At 49.3% G+C, this 9793-nt stretch overlaps 1 protein-coding gene across 5 annotated transcripts in view; it reads right to left on the reverse strand.

Annotated features, from left to right (window-relative positions):
* Positions 1 to 505: 505 nt before the first annotated feature.
* LOC127000319 (uncharacterized) overlaps positions 506 to 9793 on the reverse strand; it is a 135219-nt gene continuing 125931 nt past the window's right edge. For 3 of the 5 annotated variants that reach the window (XM_050863903.1, XM_050863904.1, XM_050863900.1), the window contains 7 exons: positions 9602 to 9773; positions 8762 to 9378; positions 8344 to 8641; positions 7486 to 7569; positions 4358 to 4487; positions 2429 to 2673; positions 506 to 2083 (listed from right to left, as the gene is read on the reverse strand). In XM_050863903.1, coding sequence (XP_050719860.1) covers positions 1115 to 2083; positions 2429 to 2673; positions 4358 to 4487; positions 7486 to 7569; positions 8344 to 8641; positions 8762 to 9378; positions 9602 to 9773 — 2515 coding nt within the window. In that variant the 3' untranslated portion in view covers positions 506 to 1114. The remainder of the gene's footprint in view (positions 2084 to 2428; positions 2674 to 4357; positions 4488 to 7485; positions 7570 to 8343; positions 8642 to 8761; positions 9379 to 9601; positions 9774 to 9793) is intronic. The other 2 variants (XM_050863901.1, XM_050863902.1) reach the window with 2 other exon arrangements.

Raw genomic sequence — 9793 nt, forward strand, 5'->3', positions numbered from 1 at the left:
CTTTACTCCTCCTCTTCTTCTTTTGGCCTAAAACAAAAAAGAATCGAAAAGGTATCTAAGAATGGAGTTGAAGAGCCTATACGTTCGACTTAATCCTATTCCTTAAGTCTAGAAGTGATCACATGTAAGTATTGCCGAAACCACACACGCACACACACGCACACGCACATGCAGACCGTTTTCTTCCGCACTCCGTTTTCACTCAAGATTCGGGGTAATTTCTATATTTTTTGGGACCTATGCGTATATTGATCTATGTGTGTGTGTGTATGTATAAATAGTTCCCGCCGCCCTTACGTGTTAAACGGTTGGCTTAGTACTTGTGTGTGTAGGATGAGTATTTGTATGTACACTGAATGACTCACTCGCTGGCTTAAACATTAGATCTCACTGGGCGTAGCTTTTGGGGGTTTCTACGCGTTTTCTTGGTTTTTGGGTTTTGTTTTGTTTTGGTTTCGTTTTTTCTTTTCACTGGCTTGTGTTCACTCACTTTACTTCGTTCACGTGTTTGTTTGTTTGTTACTTTTATTTCCTTCCACTCGTGTATAGTTTTGTTTCTCATTTACACGTGCGGTTTATGTTCAGGTATTTTGTTTAATACTATTCTTGCATCGACTTTTTTCTGTCTCTATCTATTTTGTGCTTCTTATAGATTGTCTCATTTTCACGTAACTTATGTTCTTCTTGTTTAGTCTTTCGTCCTTCCTCCTGTCGACACAGTTGTCTTTCCGCCGCGTCGCGCGCCGCCCCTCGCGCCGCTATCACAGTTTCCGCTCACGCTCTGCCGCGAGACGGGCGAGCGAGTTTGTTTGTGCAGCAGTTCAGTTCATTATTGTCTTCTTCATCACTTTGTTGCCTCGGCGCTGCGTCCCCCCGCGCCCCGCCCCGCCCCGCCCCGCGCTGCGCGTCCCACGAAGAAGAGGTAACGATAGTAATAGTAAGCTAGTCGACGAGATTCTTAAACCAAAAGATATGCCACGTGACCTTCAGACGGGACTCACGCCCTTCAGCACTGCCTGGCGCGGCGCGGGGGAGTGGGGCGTCACGGGGGGCCGCCGCGAGGCGCGTTAGCGGCGGTGAGGCGCGGCGCGCGCCTGCGGAGTCATGGCGCGTGTCACTCCACCTCCTCGGCGAGGGCGAAGGACTCCGGCAAGTCCTCGCAGCCGATGGAGTCCGCGAGGGACTCTGGCCTGGACGCCTCACCCTCCCACAGCGCCGCCGCCACCTGGTCCTCCTCCTCGATGGAGTCCTGAGGCGACAGTTTGCGGCGGTGTGAGCGCGGCGAACCCTCGGCGTCCAGGTGGCGGTGCAGGCGGCGGCCCGAGTACAGCCTCGGCCCGCGGCGGCCCGGCGGCTCCCATTCCTGGGGCACCTCGGTGCGGCTGAACTCCTTGAACAGTCTGTCGGACTTCTCGTCGATGGAGTAGTCCCGCTGCAGCAGGCGGTAGTGCGCGGCGGGGTAGCGGTGCGTCCGCAGGAACCTGGCCAGCACCGACCGCTTGCCGCTCAGCTCGTCCGTGGTGGCGCCCTCGCCCTCCAGGGACCCGCCCACGCCCAGCAGGGACCCGCCGCCCATGGGGCCGCCCAGCGCAGTGTCCAGCGAGGCGTGCCTCTCCCGCAGCGCCTCCCGCCGCTTTTTGGTGTGACCTCTGCCGCTCCATCGACGCTCCAGCTGCGCCACGCCCTTCCTGACGCGCTCACGCTTACTCTGTGGGTCGCCCAGGTCCTCGCGGAGATCGGAGCGAGGGTCAATGTCTCGCTGCCGTTCGCGGCTGCGGTCTCGCTCCGGGTCTCCCTCGGGCACCTCGAGGCTGTCCTCCACGAAGTGTATCTGCTTCTTGCTCAGCTTGGGCGGCCGGCCGTTGTTGGCCTCGAGGCTGCGGTAGCCGCTGTCGGCCTTCATCTGCTGCAGGCGGTGCGAGTGGGTGTCGCTCGTGGAGTCCGTCGGGCAGTCCGTCGTGGAGTCGAAGCTGGTGGTGAGCACCTCGGGGCGGCTCAGGTCCGTGGTGGAGGAACACTCGGTGTCCACGGAGTCAAAGCTGTTCTCCGAGGATAGCGTGGGCCGGCTGGCGGCGTCCAGTTGCTGGGGGCAAAGGGACACGTGAGGCAAGGCAATGGACCAGTTTTCACTATCAGCTGTGGTGCCAGGCCAGTGGTGTGCCAAGCCAACGATTTGCAAGGCAGAGGGGGACTAAAAACTGCCCTGTCGCTTCAAAACTGCAGCTCGGCTCGGGGTGAGGCTGAATGTTGGCTGACTGCCCTACATTACTGTCCCTTGGTTATTACGTCAGTATGACAAGCAAATGACAAGCTACTTGGTCAGTGATTCATCTAGTCAACAAGTTAGTATTTACCTCCAGCACGTTAGTTAACCACTAAGCAAGCTAACAGGTCAGCAGTTCCTGTAGGCGACCTGAGAAGTACTTACCTTGAGCCTGTTAGCGAGGATGGCCCTGTAGGATGTGCGTCTCGCCTCCGAAGACGGGGGCGTGATGGCCGGCTGGCTCACCTCCACTTCGCTGGGCACACGATCTCGCGGCGCCTCCGCAACGCCCACCACCTCGGCCTCCACCCCCGCCACGCCCTCGCCGACGCCCTCGCCAGCCACAATAGCGTCCGTGTTGCTCTCGAAGGACGTGGTGTGGCTGGTGGCGCTCGTCACGTTGTCGATATCTGCGGAGGACGAAGGACGTGAGTAAAGGAATGAAAACTGAACTAAAACATGAAAAGAAGGAATCCTCGAGAAAAAAAACATAATAAAACCAGAAAACTGAAGGGACGTGAAAAGGATATCAGATAAAACACGAATATGAGGGAAAAGTGAGGAAGAAGTAGAAAAAAAAAAAACTGAAAATAGCGCAAAAAGAATATTAGACGGAAAATCACAAAAAATAACGAACATGAGAAAAAACTACATATAACACGTGAATGATGTTTCGAGAGGAGATAAAAACGAAGACATGGAGGAGGAAAAGGGATAAAAGGGGGAGCATGAGGAGAGAGAGGAGAGAAAGAAAACAAGAAGAGCGAGAAAGCGAGAAGTTAAAATAAAAGGAAGAATGAAGTGTTTTGCAGTGTGTGTGTGTGTGTGTGTGTGTGTGTGTGTGTGTGTGTGTGTGTGTGTGCTCCAGACAAGCAGGGAAGGCGGTAAATAAAGAGAAATGGCCGCCAGACACGGACGGATTAAGGCGCTGACGTAAGCGTTCTAATTTTAATGTTGCTCTTTTGTGAGGCGCTCGTGTGTGTGTGTGTGTGTGTGTGTGTGTGTGTGTGTGTGTGTGTGTGTGTGTGTGTGTGTGTGTGTGTGTGTGTGTGTGTGTGTGTGTGTGTGTGTGTGTGTGTGTGTGTGTGTGTAAGGGTTAACCTCAAATCGTAATGCACACACACACACACACACACACACACACACACACACACACGAAAAAAACAATGATAAATGACGTAACACAAACAAACCGGTTCTGACAGAATTCTCTCTCTCTCTCTCTCTCTCTCACGTAAGTCGCATAAATCCGCGTTAATTCTGACAACAAAATAACCTAAACGACAAAGAAATTATCTCTCACACACGACGTAAAACACAAACCATCACAAAAAACACGAGAATAATAAATAAACATCTAAAACAATAAAAAACACTATGAAAGCAACACAAATCAACACAAAGTACGTAGTAAGTGTCTTTATCTTTAGGTCCAAACGCGACAGTCCCCGGTGCAAGACAGTCCCGTGACCTTCTTTTGTTTACATTTTGACGCAGAAGAATATGAAGCGAGGAAGCATCGGCGTGTAAGAGTGAAGGAAGGTTAACAGGGAAACAACGAGGGGGAGCAAAACAAATGACTAAAGGAGTAAAGAATGAATAACGAAATAAGGAAAGAAAGGAAATGAAAGAATAAGAGAAAATATAAGGTGCCGTTACAATGAGAGTCTGTTGATATATATAAACGGAGATGAATAGGAGAGAAGAACAGGCGTGCAAGAATGAAGGAGAAAAAAATATAGAACGAAGAGGAGCAAAAAAAGGCATGAGGGAGAATGGGAAGAAAAAATATGGAAGCAGAACATCAAATACAGTTCGATAACATCATGACTGAGAAAAGGAAAGGAGTCAGAGTAGAATAGACGTAGTTTTTTTTTTACAACAAAGGAGACGACTCAAGGGCAACAAAAAGGGTGTAGAAAAAAAAAACCGCTACTCACCGCTCCCATAATAGACAAAAGTAAAGAGTGGCCTAAAGAGAGGTCAATTTCGAGTGGAGAGAAAGAAGAACATCAAGGAGCAACACAAAACAAATGAAGGAGATATGGAAGGAAAAGCAAGAGCCAGAGACATCCCCGCGCGCAGGCCACTCACCAGACGCGCGCCCAGGGGAGTGACGGTCCGGCGAGCTGTGAATCTCCATCCTGCCGGAGTCTGAGTCCTGGTCGTCGGGGTCCTCCTCCTCCAGGGTGGTTCTGAGCTGCCACAGGGCGCGACACTGAACCTGCGGGAGGGATGGAGTGAGTGGGAAGTGGGTTGGATTTTGTTGTAAGAGAGGAAAGTGGGTTGGATTTTGTTGTAAGAGAGGAAAGTGGGTTGGATTTTGTTACCTAAGAGAGGAAAGTGGGTTGGATTTTGTTGTAAGAGAGGAAAGTGGGTTGAATTTTGTTGTAAGAGAGGAAAGTGGGTTGGATTTTGTTGTAAGAGAGGAAAGTGGGTTGGATTTTGTTGTGAGAGAGGAAAGTGGGTTGGATTTTGTTGTGAGAGAGGAAAGTGGGTTGAATTTTGTTGTAAGAGAGGAAAGTGGGTTGGATTTTGTTGTGAGAGAGGAAAGTGGGTTGAATTTTGTTGTAAGAGAGGAAAGTGGGTTGAATTTTGTTGTAAGAGAGGAAAGTGGGTTGGATTTTGTTGTAAGAGAGGAAAGTGGGTTGGATTTTGTTGTGAGAGAGGAAAGTGGGTTGGATTTTGTTGTAAGAGAGGAAAGTGGGTTGAATTTTGTTGTAAGAGAGGAAAGTGGGTTGAATTTTGTTGTAAGAGAGGAAAGTGGGTTGGATTTTGTTGTGAGAGAGGAAAGTGGGTTGGATTTTGTTGAGAGAGAGGAAAGTGGGTTGAATTTTGTTGTAAGAGAGGAAAGTGGGTTGGATTTTGTTGTAAGAGAGGAAAGTGGGTTGGATTTTGTTGTAAGAGAGGAAAGTGGGTTGAATTTTGTTGTAAGAGAGGAAAGTGGGTTGGATTTTGTTGTAAGAGAGGAAAGTGGGTTGAATTTTGTTGTAAGAGAGGAAAGTGGGTTGAATTTTGTTGTAAGAGAGGAAAGTGGGTTGGATTTTGTTGTGAGAGAGGAAAGTGGGTTGGATTTTGTTGTAGAAGAGGAAAGTGGGTTGGATTTTGTTGTGAGAGAGGAAAGTGGGTTGGATTTTGTTGTAAGAGAGGAAAGTGGGTTGGATTTTGTTACCTAAGAGATGAAAGTGGGTTGGATTTTGTTGTAAGAGAGGAAAGTGGGTTGGATTTTGTTACCTAAGAGATGAAAGGGGGTTGGATTTTGTTACCTAAGAGATGAAAGTGGGTTGGATTTTGTTACCTAAGAGAGGAAAGTGGGTTGGATTTTGTTGTAAGAGAGGAAAGTGGGTTGGATTTTGTTACCTAAGAGAGGAAAGTGGGTTGGATTTTGTTGTAAGAGACGAAACTGGGTTGGATTTTGTTGTAAGAGAGGAAAGTGGGTTGGATTTTGTTGTAAGAGAGGAAAGTGGGTTGGATTTTGTTGTGAGAGAGGAAAGTGGGTTGGATTTTGTTGTAAGAGAGGAAAGTGGGTTGGATTTTGTTGTAAGAGAGGAAAGTGGGTTGGATTTTGTTGAGAGAGAGGAAAGTGGGTTGGATTTTGTTGTGAGAGAGGAAAGTGGGTTGGATTTTGTTACCTAAGAGATGAAAGTGGGTTGGATTTTGTTGTAAGAGAGGAAAGTGGGTTGGATTTTGTTACCTAAGAGATGAAAGTGGGTTGGATTTTGTTGTGAGAGAGGAAAGTGGGTTGGATTTTGTTGTGAGAGAGGAAAGTGGGTTGGATTTTGTTGTGAGAGAGGAAAGTGGGTTGGATTTTGTTGTGAGAGAGGAAAGTGGGTTGGATTTTGTTGTAAGAGAGGAAAGTGGGTTGGATTTTGTTGTAAGAGAGGAAAGTGGGTTGGATTTTGTTGTAAGAGAGGAAAGTGGGTTGGATTTTGTTGTGAGAGAGGATAGTGGGTTGGATTTTGTTGTGAGAGAGGAAAGTGGGTTGGATTTTGTTTTGACAGAGGAAAGTGGGTTGGATTTTGTTACCTAAGAGAGGAAAGTGGGTTGGATTTTGTTGTGAGAGAGGAAAGTGGGTTGGATTTTGTTGTGAGAGAGGAAAGTGGGTTGGATTTTGTTACCTAAGAGATGAAAGTGGGTTGGATTTTGTTGTAAGAGACGAAACTGGGTTGGATTTTGTGAGAGAGGAAAGTGGGTTGGATTTTGTTGTGAGAGAGGAAAGTGGGTTGGATTTTGTTGTGAGAGAGGAAAGTGGGTTGGATTTTGTTACCTAAGAGAGGAAAGTGGGTTGGATTTTGTTGTGAGAGAGGAAAGTGGGTTGGATTTTGTTGTGAGAGAGGAAAGTGGGTTGGATTTTGTTGTGAGAGAGGAAAGTGGGTTGGATTTTGTTGTGAGAGAGGAAAGTGGGTTGGATTTTGTTACATAAGAGAGGAAAGTGGGTTGGATTTTGTTGTGAGAGAGGAAAGTGGGTTGGATTTTGTTGTGAGAGAGGAAAGTGGGTTGGATTTTGTTGTGAGAGAGGATAGTGGGTTGGATTTTGTTACCTAAGAGATGAAAGGGGGTTGGATTTTGTTGTGAGAGAGGATAGTGGGTTGGATTTTATTACCTAAGAGATGAAAGGGGGTTGGATTTTGTTGTGAGAGAGGAAAGTGGGTTGGATTTTGTTGTGAGAGACGAAACTGGGTTGGATTTTATTACCTAAGAGATGAAAGTGGGTTGGATTTTGTTGTGAGAGAGGAAAGTGGGTTGGATTTTGTTACCTAAGAGAGGAAAGTGGGTTGGATTTTGTTGTAAGAGAGGAAAGTGGGTTGGATTTTGTTGTGAGAGAGGAAAGTGGGTTGGATTTTGTTGTGAGAGAGGAAAGTGGGTTGGATTTTCTTATAAGAGAGAACGAGATGAAGCAAGCTGCGACTGAAATGACTATAGTTCCTTTTAGAGTGATTATTGACACCGGCATTCATAAACACCGTTCTGAGTACCCACAACAAGATAGATAAAGTACTATAAAAAGAGTTACTGAAAAATTTAACATACAAATGAATAAAAATACTCAAAGAAACAGGGGAGATAACAGGACACTATTTAAGTAACCTTGATAAGTAAAGATAAACACAAAGATAACTTCAGACAATTAAAAGAAGCAGGTGTGGTAAGAGGTAGATTATGAAGCCACCATGAAAAAGACTAATTAGGGTAACAGGTGAGTCGACAGGTAATTATCTCACCTTGATCTTTTCCTGGGAGTGTCGCATGGTGAGGTCCGGCTCGTCCAGGTGGTCCGCGAGCTCCTCATTCACCTGCCGGGTCACCTTGGGTCAGGTCACGAGGTCAAGGTTCAGATTATTGGCATTGTTTAGTGCAGGTGGAAATATGTCGTGTGGAGGGAGTGGTGTGCAAGGTTATTGAGGGTCTTAATAATAGTAATAATAACAATAATAATAATAATAATAATAATAATAATAATAATAATAATAATAATAATAATAATAATAATAATAGAACAAAATTTTATATTTAATGATTTTTACTGATTTTTTTTATAGTAATAGTAATAGCAAAAATAGTAGCAACACCAGTAGTAGTAGTAATAGTAGAAGTAGTAGTAGAAGTAATAGTAGTAGTAGTAATAGTAGTAGTAATAATAGTAGTAGTAGTAGCAGTAGACGTATTGTAGTAGTAGTAATAGTAGTAACAACGACAATGCTAATAATAATAAAAAAAAATAAAAAAATAATAATAATAATAATAATAATAATAATAATAATAATAATAATAATAATAATAATAATAATAATAACAACTTCATTGGGATTAATGAAGGTGATTGTGTTCAGTGTTAAGGACCAATTATTAACTTAAAGGTAAATTATTCATTTTTTTCCAAAATAAACATAAATTAATAAAGTGCAGGGACTACGTACGTGTGTGTGTGTGTGTGTGTGTGTGTGTGTGTGTGTGTGTGTGTGTGTGTGTGTGTGTGTGTGTGTGTATTTGTGTGTGCATTTGAATGTTCTTGTGTGAATATGATTGTTTGATGAGTGTGTGTGTGTGTGTGTGTGTGTGTGTGTGTGTGCCAGGCTCACCTGCTCGAGGCTCCCCGTGTCGTTGTAGCGCACCTTCCCCTTGGGCTCCTCGTCCTCGTCGGAGGGCGTGGTGGAGTCCGCCGCCAGCCTCAGCCGCCGCTGCTCCACGTGCCGCCGGTTCTCCATCAGCTCCTCCAGCTCCGTGTTCTCCAGCGAAGACTGCCGGAGCGCCGCCGCGCCGCCCGCCGCTCGCCAAGAGTATCGCGCCCCCGCGCTGCCGCCCACCACCGGCTCCAGCACCGGGACCTCCGCCGCGCCGCTGGAGGGGCTGGCGCCGGGCCGCGCGGAAAGCCTGCTGCTGCCGAGGGAGTTGGAAATTAGCGGCGCTGTGTGGTGCTGTGGTGTGTGTCGCGTGGTGTTGTGTCGCGCTGGCCAGTGTTGTGTCATGCCTCGCCGCGCCGCGCCGCGCCCTGCTCACCTGTACTCGTCGAGGGCCATCAGCCTGCGGGGGACGCACAGCTCCGTCATCTCCACGTCCTGCGGGTGTGGCCGCGACCTGCTCACCCTCAGGGACTCGCTGCGGGCGGGGGAGGCGCCCGCCGAGCTGCCGCCCACCCGCTCACTCCGACTGCGCCTGAAGCCGCCCCGCGGCAGGGCCTCCGGCAGCTGCCTCTCTCCGCACGGCCGCGACCCCGCCTCCATGGACGGCAGGCGCCGCGCCGAACCCGGACTCTTCTCGAGGCTAACCACCGGCTGCAGAACGTCCACGGCCGCCCGCGCGCCCGCGTGGCTCAGCGAGAGGCGGCGGTCACCTTCGAAGCTGCTGCGGGTGGTGTGGAAGGCCGCGCGCGCCCCCTCGTGGCGGGTGGGCCGCGCCAGGTCAAAGCTGGCGCTGCCGTACTTGTGGTAGGCGTGGGTGCGGGGCGGCGGGTCGCGAAGCTCCCCGCCGCCGCTGCTCAGGCTGTACGCGAGAGGATGGTGCAGGCGTGCCCGGGGGCGGCCCAGCGCCTGCGTGCGGGTGCCGCCCTCCGCTGTGGCCACCACCACCAGCGGCACCTCCGGCGGCGGCGAGGTGGCCAACACGCGGCCGTCACCCTGGGGAGGAAGAAAGAGTCGTGTTCTCAGTGACCCCTGGCGCCCTGCCCTGTTTTCCCCCACTCTTATATTTACCCCCAGCGGCGGGCCGCTGCTCCCTCTTCCTAATTGTATTTGTTTTTAGATGCACTATGTAAGATGTAATTAAATTTACTACTTTTACTACCTCCCTTATAGTGCCCGTCTCCTTCACCACCACAGCAGCCACCAGGCCAAGACTCACCTCGAAGTGGGCGGGCCGCGCGTCGGGGCCGGGCGGGGGGTGCGGGCGGGAGGCGGCCCTGCCCTGGGACGCCCCGGCGCCGTCCTCCTCGCCCTGGCCGCCCTCCAGCTGGATGCACCGCTGCCGCTGGACGGGCGGCGACCGCTGGCTCCTCTTGCCGCTGCGGCTGCTCCTGTGGGGGAGGAGGAGAGG

Source organism: Eriocheir sinensis, chromosome 18 (genome assembly GCF_024679095.1).
Source record: "Eriocheir sinensis breed Jianghai 21 chromosome 18, ASM2467909v1, whole genome shotgun sequence".
Classification (NCBI taxonomy): Eukaryota; Metazoa; Arthropoda; class Malacostraca; order Decapoda; family Varunidae; genus Eriocheir; species Eriocheir sinensis.